General features: G+C 39.5%; 1 protein-coding gene across 1 annotated transcript; it reads right to left on the reverse strand.

Moving 5' to 3' along the window:
• Positions 1–315: 315 nt before the first annotated feature.
• On the reverse strand, positions 316–17,802 carry LOC108763576 (box A-binding factor). The gene is made up of 4 exons (XM_018511324.1): positions 16,617–17,802; positions 2,293–2,378; positions 1,981–2,105; positions 316–1,050 (listed from the first exon to the last, which is right to left on the reverse strand). Exons 1-4 carry the CDS (start codon positions 17,672–17,674, stop codon positions 391–393), a joined length of 1,929 nt encoding a protein of 642 aa, XP_018366826.1. The 5' UTR covers positions 17,675–17,802; the 3' UTR covers positions 316–390.
• Between the last annotated feature and the right edge of the window lie 55 nt (positions 17,803–17,857).

Consider the following 17,857-nt stretch of genomic DNA (forward strand, 5'->3'; position numbering starts at 1 on the left):
AAAAAATCTTTTTTTTGTAACTTTGTGACTCTCCCATTTCCTTACGTCACGCTGAAATCGTCAGATTATTGAAATGTACACTTTTCTACATGTAATTAACACACCATACCTTAATCTGACGCGCTCGAGTTAGATACTAATCTGACGGGCTCCCCTGGACCCCCGGCTCTATATAGAGGTTTAATATGTGGTGGGGGTACTTATTAGGGTGCAAACTTTCCCCCTTTATGTTATTCTGACGCGCTCGAGTAAATCCCAAAATCCCCGCTTGGCCTCCCCTACTAATAAAGATGATGAGAGATAATTTTTTTCTACTAGTCTCAGAGAATACGTTTTCCAAATAAATTCTAGATTCTGAAAGTCTATACTTCCATTACTCTCTCAAGGTTTTTAAACAAGAGTCGACAATTCGTGCGGACTGTTGGTAGTAGCGGCACTACTCAGATCGAGCGTAGCCGCCGGCAGGCCGGGACTCACGCTGCCGCTGGTTTCACGCGGCAAGTGCTGCGACCTGTTGAGCTTGCTGCTGCCGCCGCCACCACCGTTGGGACTCGGCGGTGACCGATCGCCGGGTGTCGTTGATGGTGTAGCGGTGACGGCGACAGCAGCAGCAGCGGCGGTGGCGGCGGCAGCGATACCACCACGATACGTCAGATGGTTATGCTGTGATGCGGCATGCGGCGACGACAGTAATAACGGCGGCGACATGGAGGACACGTGCCGTTGCTGATGAGAATGGTGTTGATGAGGATGATGCTGATAAGAATGATGAAGGCCGCGACTAAGTTGGGCTAGACTGGCGGTCGAATGGCTCATTGGGCCGCCACTGCCGCTACCGAGCTTCGAACCCATATGCAGCGTCGGCCGCAATTGCAGCTGCTGATGGTGATGATGGTGATGCTGCTGTTGATGCTGGTGCTGTTGATGCTGCGAGTGTCCCTGCTGATGCGGCTGCTGCTGATGCAGTTGCAACTGTTGCTGTTGACGCTGTAGCTGTGCCGCGACTTCGCATTGCTCGCGGGCGAACGCTTTTACCGCATTCGTCTTCTCCTGCGAATTGTACAAAAAGAAAAATTATTCTATAAAAATTATTCCGTTTGTTTTTTCAATAAATTAAAAAAAAATTTTTCATTTAAACGAGAGAAGGAGAATATATTAAAAAGGATACGATTTGGAAGTATCAATTAACATGACGAGAGAGATCTTAGTATTTTAATTACACGTTAAAAAATAGACAAGTATATATATTAGAAAACTTTTTATTATAAGGCTGGAAGCATTGCGGATAGAAGAAATAGTAAAAAAGAACCCTCTTCGTCGTGCAATTTATGTAGCGGCAAAATGTCAGCAAAGTTTATGGCGGAGACGGAAGAACCGCAACGATCGCAGTTATACAAAATCTTCCACTTAATCGCACAATTACGTAATGCGAATCCAAGTATCGTCCCAGAATCGCATGTACATTAGGTAGTTATATTGCCATCTTCTCACAGGTTCTTTTTCACAGGACAAAAACTTGACACGTCCGTTCGCACCCACTGTCCGCCACTGTCCGCTTAGCGCATACAGTATACACGCGTACACGCATGCACGTACGCACATCCTGCGTACAGATCCAGTTTGGAATCGAATTACACGGTAGAATGATCACCGACATAAATAATAGCGTGATAATGACATCGACCGTAGCGGAATATGCTAATAAGGCACGGCGGAGAGAGATTAAGGGCACAGAACCGGCGCGGTGGAGAGGAAAGAGGGAGAAGAAAAGGAGATGCAGACCGGGTGCATCGCCGGTCTGCTGGTTACGAAATACGAGAAAATAAAGAGGCGAACTGGCTACGACGGAGATCCGCGTATCGTGATGATCGAAAAAATTCGCACGCCGTTAGGTCGCCGAACGAAGAGAGGAAAGGATATCACAGACGGTGTGGAGGGGTGGAGGTGTTTTAAAAAAAATGCACTTTCAGGCGCACTCACTTTCTGCCATACGAAGACGTTGTGAACCATAGCGCATCCGCAGAACACAATGCCGAGGCCGATGAAGACCGACGTGACAATCGCCGGGGTCGAATGGAACTGGATGAATGTGTACAAGATCATACCTGTGAATTGCAACAAATCCGGAATTCATATCGTGATGTTACGATGATAATAACGTCATACAATAAGTGGATAATTGTAAGGAACTTTTTCAGAGTTCGAATTATTCTTGTTGCAGGTCTCCATTTCCAGACATGGATCAGCGCGATTCGTGTAGTTTGATAACAAAAAGAAGCGTCTTATCCTTACCAGTTAAGAAGACAGGGATACTAATGAAAAAACCTCCGACGGCGCACACACGGCTGATGGACGATTTTTGCAGGTACTTGTTACTCCTGAAACAGACAAAAGTCACACAGCGAAGATGAGTTTCGCGAGTCCATGATAATTGGGTGAATTATAAAAGCGTACGTTTTGTCGTTTCATTGGCAATTAGGATTCGCAGAAACATTTTGCGCGGCTCACGACCACTTGAATTTTCGTTCGTGCACAATGACGAAGACACGAAATGCACGAATGCATTCGAATAACGATCTTTTAATTTTTTTATGGATTAGTGCGAAATGCATCGTTTATAAATGAATAATATATTTTAAAAAATGTACATTCAAAACTGTGTAAAACTATATATATTTGGAAGAAATAAAATAATTATTTTTACACAACTAAATTGTAACATATCGAGGAAAGTGCTATATGATTATATTATTTTAAAAACGTATGTCGATTCTTCTTTATATATTTAGAACTTTTTCAATCTTCAACAAACTCGCAACTAATTGAATGCGCATATTCGTTGCGGTTTTTCGTGGTCATAAAAAGATTCGTCAGAGATTCAAAATGGGAATGCCTTTGGAGTACTTCGTCTTTAGATTACAGAGACCGTAAGTCAAAATACTCTGCTCCACGGCAAATATTGCATAATCGCGAAAGTGCAGCGATACGATCGGTGCATAACGGTATACACTCTCTACAGATAACCCACGCTTTTTTTTCTTCTCTTCAGTCGTGGCGAGTTCTGTCGCGCGCGAGACACCGCGTTTAAGCGCGCTACCATCCGAAAGAGAGTCAGACGTGTCAAATGGATTTATGGTACCGACGTAAACGCGGGAAACTAGTAAGCGTTTTTGTGGTGCAACTAATCTCTCATACGTCGGTGCCGCAGGGTAGTTAGCTGTGCTCTCGTCGTAATCATCTTAGGCCGGAATCAGATTACGCATTAAAATTCAAGATTGAAGATTGAAATTTTTATCAATGAGGACAGAGGAATTTTAGCTTCTATTGTTTTGATTGGTCAAATTTCAATCTTTCAATCTTCAATGCGTAGTCTGATTTCGGCTTTAGGCAGCTACAATACTAGCGTACGTAATGATAAAAATTGCTAAAAGCCGTTTTTAACTCTTTCGGGTTAGATCAACTAAATTAGGATTAGTTGTGTTCTCGGTATGTTCCCGACGCGGTCAAGTGAGGTTTAAATAAATTATCTAACAATAAGGGCCAATAATCGTATACAATTTAAATTTATTGAGACAAGGAATTTAATTTTTGAGAAATTTAATATCATTTTAAATGTGATAAAAATACAAGAAGAATATCATGGAAAACTTTCAGTTGGACAATTAAATTTACATAAACTTGTAGTATGAAATATTACATTTACTTTCCATGCGTTCTTTGAAGCATTTTCTTATAAAAAGAAGATATCAAATACAAACGTAATTGAAACTGTCTTCATCAAACTTTAATTATAGTTCCAATAATTTATCGCGCGCGGTAGCTTATTCCCAGAAATAAATTACCACTATACTAGAAGTCTCGAACAATAGTAGTTCTAATCGCTTCGCATGACCCGCTCGTATATCCAAAGAGATCGTTGACCTCAAAGGGCGGCAGCAACGGCTGCGTGGGAATTCCTCATTGCATCTTATAGATGACGTTTATTTAGAAGCGGCATGCAGTCAAAGATTCGTAAACTTTGTCAAGAAACACGTTTCGGAAAGGATGCTTGGAATGATCTTGCTCTAAACGTGTGAAAGAAATTACATCAAAACTGCGATGTACGAACTATTTGCTCTAAATGATATTTTTACCAGCAAGAATTACCGTTTAATCGTTTATAATTAATTACCTCATTATTTGGATATCAATAATATATAATGTAATAGTTTACTAGTTTTTATCATATTTTTAGATATTCTTCATCATTTTCCTAGTCGTTTCTATTATCAACTTTATTATCGTAATTTAATTTGACTATATTTGACTATATCGAAATTATTGATCAAATGTTCGCGTTAACCATCGTTTGCAACATTTTGCCTACAGACTTCATCTCTCGGCTTCTTGAATTCGAATCGCGAGTATCATTCACACCTACACGTTCGTCACATTCGTGCCCCTCTACTTTTCTTCCGCGCACAGCGAAATTATACGAGCCCGAGTTGAATAGGCGCGGACACTTTTGTTAGTCTCCTCGTTGTGCTGTCGTTGTCGTCGCGTTTGTACATCTCTTACCAGTCATGAATGAACGTGCCGAACCAAAAGCAACGTGTCTTCCTGCTTAACGCGCGAGATCAACGGGGTTTTGTCGAGTGCCGATAGAAGCGAGTCACTCTGGAGCACCGAGAGTGACAAATCACGCGCCAACGGCTGCAACTTTTACCCGTTATGTACTAGTCGAGCAGACAAATGGAGACTTTTCTCTTTCATTAAAATGACGAAGGAAGAGTAGAGTAATCTAGTGATGTAACGTTTAATTTTCCGTGATTAATTTTTGATAAATATCATTAAAAATAATAAATTTATGATAATTTTTTATGTATTTTATAATCGTGTACCTCCATTAAGAAAAGTGACATATTTTTTGAATGGCAAATTCAATACATTCCAGTGAAATAAAACATTACATAAGGTTGCAAGTTGTTAAGGAATCATTGTCTGCAGCATCAAATTGACCGTGTAAGAGTTCCAATTTTCTTCTTTGCAAAAGCAAAAGAGTAAGGCGTGCCTACATAGCATTTTCGTGCGTGCTAACTGTTAAGTGGCATTGTTAAGCACAGCGATGAGCACAAGATTATACATTCCTGGCACTACTTTTACATAATGGAAATGCTTTCGCACGAAAGCAGTTTGTAACAAACGCCACGACCATTTGCTTACCCCGTATTCTCCGTATTCTCTATATCGACCGCTACAATAATTATCATATGATTTACAATAGTAACCGAACCATATCATTAGAAAATCCTGCATGTAACGGACGAGATAAGAAATTCCCACCTAGCTCTCGCATCACTCGCATGCGAAATGCGCTTTATTTCATCAGACTACCGTAACTTCTTCCTCTTCAACTTTTTGTCAAACCGTTACATTGCTAGTTTATTTAATCATATTCAAGTGTGTGTTATATTTAATAAAACCAAGGCCGGCGGAAGCATATATCAGATAAATTGTTTTTATGAGTAGTTGAGTTATATAACTCTTGCTCGTTTTTTATACCAATGTAGGTTAACTTCAATCTCGGTTCGTCTTTTTCTAATTCTCAGAACTAGAAAAAATAAAGAGTTATTTGAACCGTGATTTTAAAATTAATATCATTTAACTTCTTTCAACGAAACCTCCTATCTTCGGCAATTAGCGTTTCCTCTCGTGATCAATCGCGTAGATCATTTCTCGGAAATCGGAATTCGCCCGCATGCGCAAGCGTGAGTCGTTGGAAACATTGACCTGCAGACATTCACTATCGTACTGAAATATCCGCGGATCGGATATTTATAAAACGCGGTGAAGTTTATTAATTAAACGCAACTGCCAGAAAGTCAGCGACCGGTGCGGTACAGCTTTTAATGACCGCGCGAAAAATCACGCATGTCCTCCGTGTCCACGTGTGGACGTGCTACATTCATTGGCGGAGCTGAACGAGTTGGAGAATGTCGTTCTAGAGTGGGAATCTCGCTCTCCGCTTCGAGGAGATAATTCTCGCGGCCAGAGAGAGAGTCGCGATGAATGTGATGCTGTATGGATAACGACACGGAGAGAGCTTTTGACGCTTGAATCTAATTTCAACAAACAAATTTTTAACGGATCTACCAATATATATACAGTGAGTGCAGAAAGTATTCGTACGGAGAAAATATTGTTTTTTAATTTATTTTTAAAAAGTAAATATTATCCAGCGAGAAATAAGTCATCAAATCGACATCGATACGATGAATTCAATACTTCGACGTCGATTCGACGTTTAATTGACGATTATTTCTTGCTGGGTAATTAACAATTTATTCATAAAGAATACAATAGACTGTATGTTTCTTAAAATTATATATACCAAACAAATGTATATTAATTATAAAAAATATATCATCTGAAAAATAAGCGAAAATTAAAAATCCTATTGTTCGGATCCTCAAAAAGTATTCGTACAGTCGAAAAATTTAGCTTTTAAAATTAGGAAGCAAAGGTCGTCTGCTTATGTTAGAACAGAATATATTCATTGTATAAAATTGCTACTTAATAATAAATATTAATATAGTATAAAATTTTCAGAGAGAAAAAAAAACGAACTGGCATCCTAAACGGACAGCTTTCAATAAGCTTGGATGTATATTTCACTTCTTTTCGATCAAAGGAAAGAGGCTCCATACATTTGTCCGTATTCATCTATAAATATTCGCTTGTAATCAGTCGTCCTTGTTAGCTCAGTGGAATTCATCTCGATCAGGCACAAAAGCGTGTAAACAGACAAAAAAAAATAAACACGATAAATCTTATATATTCTGCAAAGTTAGACCCTGCACACAATGGAAGAAATACTAGAAATAAATATAGGGTAAGTGCGGGTAATACGCCGGTGTGGGGAATATGCCACGCGTTTTGTTTTACAATGATACCGATTAGCAGCGCTTGCGTCAGTGCTACAACATTGTGTATAATTGTGTGCTTAACATATTGCATGAGTAGCAACAATTTCCTGGCAACAGTATTGTTTTTATGAGGTAAATATGATGGCATGATATACGAAAATGTGCTTCTTATAACTTTTATAGTGCTTTATGTAAATTATTATTTAACCATTACACAATATTTAGCTCGATTAGCTTGTTAATCTATTAGAGTAGGTTAAAATGAAAATATTACATTTATACACATATATATACATATATATATATATTATATACCTTATACATTGGATATATTGTATTTTTTTGTATGTGGCATATTACCCGCATGGTGGCATATTGCCCAATTTTCAGCAATTTCGTATTTCTTTATTTTTAATAACAAAAAATGAATATATTCGATTCTAATTATACACAAATGATAGATAAAGGATGGAAGAAGAAGATCAGTATGTAAAATTACTTTAAATTGAACAAATAATTACTCAAAAATCTAATTTCGCTTAAGTGTGGCATATTCACCCCACTTACCCTATATTAAATTTAAAAAAATAAAAAACTAATATAGATTAAACGTAACGCACAATGATTACAAATAAGGTATAAGACATATTTATGCGTTGTTGTATTCACTTTCTTATTTCTAATATTTAATACCGATTGCTGTTCCTGATATTTCTTCCACGAAGTCCTGCGCACAATGGAAGAAATATTTGCGCAGGGCACACTTGCTCTCCGGAAACATTTTTCTTTTAGATTAGAGTTCTTGTAGCCCCCCGAGACATAAACGCGTCGAACCTTCCCGCGCCAGTCTAGTTTCTCGTGGAATCAAAGGCAAGTCGTTCCCCGTGGGACGATCATCTCTTCAAGTGAACCGTGCGCCTTCACGCACAAGCGTGCGTGCGTGTGTGCGTGCGTGCGTGACGCGAGCGCTCGCGCGCAAACCTGGCGCGTGTAATCTGTTGCGAAACGGTTAAACTTGTGGAGCGATGCTACAGGCGGAACACCCAATCGCGGCCCGATACGCGTTCATGCGCGTATTCCATAGAACGACACGTGCATACGAGCGTGTCACGATGATCGAAGGCCCTTCCTCGTTGTCTTTATACGGCTCACCGCGGACCGCGTCGCGGTTGTTGCAGCTGCTCCATGCACTTCCGGTCTCTCTGGACACGGAAGTCGCGCGCGAAACCGTCGGAGCTACAACTGCGTGCCGTTACTCCAATCTCTGCGAACGAGATGACATCATGCCCAGATTCGCGCACTGTAATTAGAACTGTTTTGTGCGCTTTGTATGAAAATCACGGTACCGTAACGTACGATTGCACGAAGCTATGTGCCTAGACGGCACGCAAAAGCACGGCATTTAAAAAGAAACGTTTCTTTCGTTCTCTCTCGTGGACGTCCTTTTTTTCATTCTACGCCGAAAAACATTTACTAAATCTTGATACATATTTCTTTGAATAGTATGCTAAGTATTAACATTTACTTGATAGTAAATATTTTAATTTTATTTTCAATAAAAACAAGATTTGTATCAAATAAATATTAAAATTTGCTATTTTTATCAGTGTAAGCAAGTGATCTCTCTAGAACTTGCGAGTGTTCCATCACGCATCATTTGCCAATATCGAAATGTCGAGAACAAGTTACTTTTCTCGATTACAAATGCAAAATTCGATTACCGTTCTGGGTCTAAGTAGATCTTGAGTGGTCGTGGCGGATCATCGGCCGGTTACATCCGCATAGCTTTGCGGCATCGGCATTCGCCGTGGTCGCGGATGCGAGCGGTTACCGGATGATGGATCATACGCTGATCACACGGCTCCGCCGCGGATGATGGATCATACGCGCGCGCTCGCTTTACAGCCGCGATCATTTCTCCCTCCTTTTCTCCTCTCTCTCTCTCTCCCTCTCCTCATGATCTGCGCTTCTTGCATCCTCTTGCCGACAGGTGTCTGTAATCCGTGTCGCGGTCGAAAAAAAGTTTACCGAAGGCATCCCAACGTGCTCGCGGAATTTCCTATCTCCTCGGTGTGTCGGCCCGATACCGGGAAGAAGGGACTTAACGACGAGGGCCCCTGGGCCCAGGGGCCCAGAGGCCCTCGAACGAAATTGAGGGTGCCCTCGCCGCGCCGTTCCTCGCCGCGACTTTGTACCGGGGCGACAACCGTTACGGCCTCCCGATCCACCTCCGTGTTGCACCTGTTCGCGCCGACCAGCCCGGCACCATCTCATCGCGCGGACATTGTTGGCCGCACAACACATCAAAGTGACAGCGTGACCGATTGCTTGTCGTCGTCACTTGCCGCGGTCGGCGATACGTGCCGATCTTCGTAGCCTGTTCATAGATGAGGATATCGTATTGCCGTGCGTACGTCATCAGCCACGGTTGATCTATTCGTGACTTTTAAACGAACGATATTACGCCGATCGGTACCGTGACGACAATCTTTTCTTTTCTTATGATTATTATAAATGCGGAAACGCGTAAAAATTATAAGAAACATTGCATGCTCTCGAAATAGCATTCTTGTGTATTACAAGAAAAAATGACTTATTAAAGTATAACGCAGTTGTAAGATACTTTACTGAGTTCTTTCCATCCGCATCCGAGATTGCATCAAACCGCATTAATTAACTCAAGTGTACGCCACTTAGACGATGTTGACGGTGCGAATAATCGCTCCTCTCGATGTGCCGTATTTTGCCAAGATATTGTGGGTAAACGGCACGTATCTCGCCAAGTGTTTGAACGCGAAATGTATGCGTTCATCGGTATTTTGGAGAGGACAGTTCCGAGAAACAGGACCGTGCAGATTCCAAAAGCTGTTCGGAAGCTTACGGAAGATCAAAATCTCACAGTTTGGTACAATCCAGATGCCTTATCTCAGCTTAAAAAGCTGAGAACGTATTTCTTATTCTCGATGCCTCTCACCTTTATATTTTCCACGTGTTTGAGTTAGTAAAAATAAGATTATGCATATGTAAATAGCCTTTCGCCCTGAGAAACATAAAAAACACGACACAAGTTTTTCAATTGCGTATATTTTTCGATTCTTCTGGTATTACCTGAAAGTCATTGAGAAAGGCATAAAACGACATTTTACATGTAACGGTTTAATAAATATGTCAAAACCAATCGTTCTGGGCCTGCTTCCCTTTACTTCTCACAGGTACTCGTGACTTCATTTCACTGCCAAATTTATTCTCCGCCTCATACGTGCTCCTAAACTCGAGGATGTCTCCCGCGAGGAGAGAACGGCCGAAACGAGGCACGGATAAGACAGGATCCAGAGATCCGAGGGCGTGGAATGCCAAGTAGTAGTACTTGAGAAGAACCAAATAACACTGCTGCGCTGCTGGCTAACGTGCACGCTGACGCCAAAGCCGGAGACGGCTTATGTCGGAGACATAAGCTGATGGGACATAAGCCAGACGTCGCGCCGCGCCGCGTCGTCCGGAGAAATCCAAGAGAATCAGAGCGAGCTGTATATTATACGTGTCTAAGGGATGTTCTTGTTACTGCAGATCAGATTTCCCGAACGGTGGGCGAACGTTGTGAGAAACGCGTGAAGATTCCCAAAAGAGTCTGTCATTCGTATTCCGGCTATCTGTACGCAGATTTTCGGAGCCTCTTTCAAAGTTGACGTACTTATGCTGTGACTAACGCGTGCACAAGATAGAGGGAGAGAGAAGGATAGAAAGAAGTAAAGAACCGAATCAGCCAACCCCCAATTTTGACTGACCTCGAACGAACTTTAGTCTTTGCTGAAAACTCTAAGGCTATTCGCGGACGAAAAAAAAATTTATATTTCGAGCAACATTGCAATCTCTCCTACGTTATTTTATCTATAGGTCATCGTTCTTATTCTGCATGCAAAGATATTTTTTAACACGCGACGAAAAAAATAAGCTTATAATTAAAATAAGAGCAATGAATTCTACACTAGACATTTTATTTCTGTAACCCAAATTATCAAAACGTTCTAAACAATCTTGCTAAAGAGACATGTTTATATGTAGCAATTGCTAATGATCGAACCTGCTTTCTAATTTAATGAGAGATGTTGAATATATTATATATTATTGAAATTAAATGAAAAGATAAAACAATTTTAATATTATTTGTTTCTATTAACGCTAACAAATACAGCCTAAAAGTGCAAATAGCTAATGTGCTTTGATCAAATTAGCATATGGCAACCGATTAATTTTTACGGCAGGAACATTTCATATCGACGTCTGTTTGTATTTGTTCAGCAGCCGCGATCAGATTTCTTGGTAAAGATCTCACAACCAAAGCATTTACGCTGAGAATGACGAAAACCAAACTCGAAGACCAGAGCTAATTCCGAACGATCGTTGATCAAAGCGGCACGCATTAATTTTTTGTAGTCTACGAAAAATATATGAGAACATGATAAAATTAAAGTGTGAAAAAAAAAGAGTAAAATACTCAACTCAAGACTTACTTTATGTCATTGTCTCAGTAAATTTTTGTAATTTTAGTAACGTAATATTTTCAAATTTACGCAATATTGCATTTATATATAAATTTTGACTATTAAAAGTTTTAGAATCTTATGTTAATCAGACTTTAGTTAAATTTTGCTTTAGTTAAACTTTGTTTTTTGTTCTCCGTTGAAAAATATTGAAAAAAAATGTTTGTGTTGCTTCCGATCGTTATTTGTAAATTCACCTATATTCGAGAGCTGCAGTTGATTATTCTTTCACGAGCCCGAGCATAGAGGTAAGGTTATACAGCTATAAGGTTTCGTGATAGTGCAAGACAAAAATAGCGTGTGGTCTGATCGATCGTTGCACTTATCAGTTGGCACAGAACATTGTTTAGAAAGAAGCCGTTAACCCGTCACCTACATTCGGTTTATTATGCATTCAAGCGTTGCTACACCTTATCAGTCTTCCGTCCGCATGTATCTGTCTGTCGCTTTCGCTGATCCAAGAAAACAAAAAGTTTCCACATTATAATATAATTTTTAATATTATATGTATATATGGACTTTTAATATTATATATATATGACATCGTGATGATAAAAAAATATTTCTCCTATATATTTTGTAATTTGCATATACTGACTCACAAAAAACTCGATTAAAAAAATTCTTCAAATCTCGAAAGATTTTGCCATTTTATACTTCACATTTCGAAGGAAATTTAAATCAATTCCATAGTTGAAAACAAAGTAACTTTCTAATATTTTGATATATTCTGTAATTTATAAGTTTTTCTTATAAAGACTATTATTTATTAATATTTATTATATTTATATTTCATTAACCCTTACCATACCATCTACAATTTGCTGCCTCATCCATACCATCAAGGGTCACTTCAAATCTCTTTGTTTTTTCACCTCTTCAAAATAATAAAAAAAATCTCTAAAAATTCACCAACATACTTTCAACTTTCTAGAATAAATATTGACTCTTTATTTTGGAAAATAATAAAATGTAGTATAATTTATAATTACCGAAAGACTCAAAGAAACTTGCACGAACAGGAATCGCTCGGTCACTAGTTACCCATATTAGTACGGTAAGGGTTAATATTAAAAAAAAATACGTATATTTAAAAAATGTTTATAATTATTTACATTAGACATACATATTCCTATAATAGTGGAAAAAATTAATCAAAAAATTTTCTTAGATTAGAAAATCAATAAAGAAATTATAATCTTAAAAGTTAATAAAGATTTTAAACGTTGTTGATGAAGAAACTCAATTAAAACAGGTTTTGTCTTCCCGGAACAAACTATTTATGTCTCTGTTAGTGCGTAAATATTTTCGGAGAAGATCTCAACCGTTTCGGTCACAGTTATCCGAAGAATTTCCGTCTTAGCTGAGATTTCCTTTGAAATTCTTAGGTTTTATAAGGTCTTTGTAGCATACAATCCTTCCCTATACTTCAGATTTATTTCAGAAATGGAAACTTTGTAAGAAATTGGAAAGTGGAAGAGACGAGATCGATGATGGTAAAAGAAGAAGGGAGTATCCGCCATGTTTAAATAACATACTTGAGACAACTAGACAAGGAAACATATCCGGTCTTCTGCATCGTGCGAAGATGCATTATGTAAATGCGTTTATATAGTAATATTGTTACACACAGTTGTAATTATAATAAATTAAAAAAAAAAGCCTAAAATAATCTTTATATCCATACTTATATAAGTAAAGGGCAATTCAAGAGCGCTTAAACGTTTCGTGCCAGTCTATTTGGACATTTCTAACAATGAAAAGCGCAATACTGTAGGTAGAAACCGCAAGAGAAACAAGAGGAAGTTATCCTGTGCGTTCCTGTACTCTTTTTGTTTTCCTTATTCATTCTCAAGGCGGTCATTAACGGCCATCTACCTGCTCTACGACTTTACCAACTTGGGATTTCCTCGTCCTTTTCCGCTGCGGCGAAATGACCTCTTACGCATTCCATTACTGTGTACGCGTTCATTACAATATTTTTGATAGTTCATCCCATGCAAACGATTTTGCCAATTAACAGATCAACAAAAAAAAAAGAAACAATAAAATCAAACGAATCGAAAGATTAGAGTAAGATTAAATTGTGGAATAATTCCTAAAATGAATATTTTCTTTCAACTACCGCGATAAGATGTACACACAACATGAATACTAAATATAAAGTAAATACACCAAATAACATAAAAATGTACCACAAGCATCAATGAAATAAACACACTTTTAAATGTTCAGTATTAATTTTCGGCAAAAAAATGTTAATAATGTTATTGCATTCTTTAAAAAAACATTCTCTTCTGTAAGGTATTCCTACCCTATATCATATTTTTACATCCTCGTCAACGAAGTGTCTATTGTGACAGCAACCAACATAGGTGCTCATGTCCGATGTACCCAGGAAGAGAAGTCACGCTTCGGGAGAGATCGCTTCGAGAGCGATCGCATCAACACGTTTCTTTAACGAGGATAATTTCGGGGTGGTGATGCGACATTACGATCTACTGCGTTTGCGTTTCGCTCTGATTCTTCTCGCGTGCAATTTCGTGCGAGCATACACACGCGCATATACGCACACACGCGCGAACACGAAGGTGAATTAAGGTGAATTTTTGCGCCTCTCTCCGTGAGAAGAAACGCTCGCACGGTTAAGACACTGATATATCTGTCGAGGGCGCCGCCGATCCCTGTGCGTTGGATACGAGATCCACCTACTGTGTACGAGTATATATTCGAGTGCGTACACGGATGGGGCACGCATGGATGAGTGGGAACCCATTCCATCCCAACGCGTAAGGACGATCTTGATCGTGGATGTCGGTGACGTGAGATCGTATGAGAAGGAAGAACCGAGAACACCCGCGAACGGCCTCGATTCGCGTAAATCGCTTCCCTTGATCCCGCGGGAAGAATTCTCTTTGAATAAGGAACTCGATGTGGTATCCTCGTATTATAGATCCTATTACATATAAGTCCTATTGTTTCCTGTGTAATTACCAGTCGCTATTACATGTATTCGTGCAAAGTTCGCAGGATGTTACAGGATCAAATTTTTTGCATATCTGATCGCTTATTTTCTTGTTTAATTAACACCTAAAACACTAAATAAAATAGAAAGCTGATTATTAAATTAATTAGAACTTATTTAGCTACTTTCGATTTAAAGTTTGAAATGTTTAACAATATAAAGTACAAAGAACGTCAAGAAATCTTTGCAGATTCGATTATTGAATAAATTTTAATATTCAACGTTTTAAAAATCCATATCTTTAAGAAACCTTAAGATTGAACACTAAAATTTGTTAAATCTGCAAAATTTTCTTTCACTTCTTTCTGTTCAATTCAAGCATTTGAATCTTCAAATCAAGAGTAGCGAAATAAATAGCTAATTTAGTCACCTTTCTAATTTATTTTTAATTATTTGTAATATCTCAAATGCAAATAAAATTATCGATTAAAATTTTAACAATCACAATATATAAAAAAGAAAGGAAAATAAAACGCACGATCGCGTCGCATTCTGTGATTCGTACGAAATTGCGCGTTTGCATAATTTTGTACAGATATCAAAAATAATATTCAAGTAACAGCAACAGCAGCAATACTCTTCGGTAAAAAGACTCTTTCTTTTTTTGCACATTGCGGTTATTAGCTAAGATATCGGCGCTATTTACAATGTGCCGAGTCTAGACCACAAACCGTTTATTACGCGTCTTTAAGTAGGATTACGAAGGAGTAGGATGCGTACCCTTTTACCAGCGTATAAAGGACCGAAATTTTCCTCGACGCGACACGACGTTTCGACGCCGGCACGTAAAGACACCGATAAAAACTTTAACAGACATAACACGTGTTAAGGCCGAAACACACCGATCGTAGCGATCATTATATTCCAAAACTAACGATAAACCTTTTCGCGCATCGTACTTATCTATACAGACATCAATTTTTAATTTAAAAAAAGTACGACATATTTATAATAATATATATAATTCTCTCTTGATACAATAATCTTTATATTTTTTTTCTCAAAATCAGTTGTTTCAAGCTCAATTATTGTACAAGAATTATTAAATCGTCAAATTTGAGAATTTCTATATAATCAATTATATATTATTATTGAAAAATTAATAAATATCTTAAACAAGGACTCTCTCTTCTTAAAATAACAAAAAATAACCTAAATGTGGGCTAATGAGAATCAGCGCGAGCGAAGGTGCGCAATAAATCTTCACAAATAAAATTTGTTACTTCATATGATGTGTTGATCTCATCTTTATTTAAAATATTGACATCTTGAACGTTTCGATTCTCTTTGAAATCTTCACAGCAAATTTCTTAACCAAATAAAACTTCAACGATCGTCCGATGTAGAATCACTCGCAGGTTACCAAAACTGTAGTGTTATCTACACGATCGCCAAATCTCATCATGAAACCTTGGATAATATATTAATATTCACACTAAACTCAAATAACATTTTATAATACAATCGATGTAGCTTCGTTCAAACTTCGTCCACTCTATCTGGAGTGACGAGTATGTCTAATCTATTATTATTGAGTAATATCACATAATAAATGATAATATTAATAAACAGTTAACACAAGATATAGATAGAAAGACCTTGATCTTGCAATTTGCAAACATCGGATTATATGGCACAAGTGCGAGTCGATCTTTAAACGGTTTCGTAACGTCGTGCTGGGCCCAGAGGTCACGACAGAGACGATGGGATGTTATTGCGCGCCGATCGTTCCGAATCAGTCGGTCGCCGTTGAATACGCGCTGAGAATATCGCCTTCTCTTACTACGTTAATTAATTAAGGATCTCGGCTTGCCCGCATGGAGTCACGCGGTTCCCATTAGAGCTTAAAAATAATTAAACTGGATTCCAACGTGTCAAGGCTGGCGCATTGGCCTCGTATCGGTCCTTTTCATGTCGTTCATTAGTCATCAAATTCATTGATCTCGCGATAAACCCGTTAACAGCCAGAATTCTTTCTTTCAGAAGCCTTATTAAAGCCTTTTTATTACATCATTTTGAATGTCGAGATATCAGATGAAAATAATAACACAGTAATGGAAAAAGAGAGCGATAATTCTTTAATTGTAATTTTAACTATTTCGAGACACGAATATCGAAAAAAAGAAATGATTTTGATCAACTTACCGGTGACCCTGATACGAAGTCTTGACGAGCTTCACCGCGAAAAGGAACTGTATGGCGCAGACCAGCAGGCAGCAGAGATTGAGAGACAGGGCGAGGGCGCATAACGCCAGGGTGACCTCGTAGACGATCACAAATTCCTCCGGGCTGATAAGGCTGTTGGAGGTGACAGTGAGCGGCGAGATCTTCAGTAGGAAGATGACCGAGAGAAGAGCTAAAAGTAGGGATACCAGACAGAGCAGTCCGAGGCTCGTTAGCATCTCCTTCACGCCAGCCGCATCACTCCGATGGAGATTTCTGGATAGGGACGAAGACCAGGAGGTATTGAGGGGTATCACCGTCGGCCCACCAGCTACTTGGCTGGCTACGACAGGAAGTGCAGATGTGGCAGGCGCGGGTGACGGTGTAGTCTGACTCGGCAACCGCGACAGCCTGGAAATATCGAAGCCGCCGTTCGCCTTTGGCCTGTCCTGATGCGAGACATTCGTTTGCGAGATCACGGTGTGGCCCAACTGACTCGCTGAGACGTTATGGTTATTATTGTTGTTACCGCCACCATTGTTATTGCCATGGACGCCGCCGACCGGACTAACGCTGTTAACCGAATGCTTAGAGGTTGACAGAGTCGATACGTTAAGCGCGTGCGAATGGTTCAGGCGTTGTGACAAATTGTTCACGCTCAGCTGAGAATGGTTCAGCGGATGCCGATGTGTCGATGAAGGAGTCGTCGCCGATTGATGCACGTTCGACACCGTCGTCGCCGTTGGTCTCGCCACGGAATCGTACACGTCGACTCCGCTATTGTTACCGCGATGCCCGGTGACACCAGTGCGTGTCCCGGTGCTTCCGGTGTAGTGATGATGATGAAGATGCTGTTGCTGCTGCGGTTGTTGCTGCGACTGCGGCTGTTGCTGCTGTGGCTGATCCTGGTGCAGCGAGCTGTTGTGCAAGTGGTGATGGTGGTGCCCGCCGTGCAACGAGCCCGAGCTCGTCTGATAATCATTGTGATGATGCCTGGAGCCCGTTGACGACGGCTGCCCCGTCAGGATGTGTTTCAGCATTACTCGACACGCTGGTGTCACGCGGAGTGAGGCTTCTTCTCTTTTCTCCTGATGCGGCGATGTAATCCTTACATGGCGATCTCGTGACGGAATGGAGTACTGAATTACACCAAATCCACCGTGTCATAACACGTAGATGTTCACTTTCATCTTCTTCATACTAAATTCATCATATTAGAGGAT

Source organism: Trachymyrmex cornetzi, unplaced genomic scaffold, assembly GCF_001594075.2.
Source record: "Trachymyrmex cornetzi isolate Tcor2-1 unplaced genomic scaffold, Tcor1.1 scaffold37, whole genome shotgun sequence".
In the NCBI taxonomy this organism is placed as follows: domain Eukaryota; kingdom Metazoa; phylum Arthropoda; class Insecta; order Hymenoptera; family Formicidae; genus Trachymyrmex; species Trachymyrmex cornetzi.

What these genes read in the sequence shown, in the direction of transcription:
- LOC108763576 (XM_018511324.1), bottom strand. Translation starts at nt 17,674, where the DNA reads ATGCTGAAACACATCCTGACGGGGCAGCCGTCGTCAACGGGCTCCAGG. An exon ending in ACTTCGTATCAGGGTCACCG is followed by an intron (nt 2,379 to 16,616) that starts GTAAGTTGATCA and finishes TGTCTGTTTCAG; the next exon opens with GAGTAACAAGTACCTGCAAA. An exon ending in TATCCCTGTCTTCTTAACTG is followed by an intron (nt 2,106 to 2,292) that starts GTAAGGATAAGA and finishes TGCAATTCACAG; the next exon opens with GTATGATCTTGTACACATTC.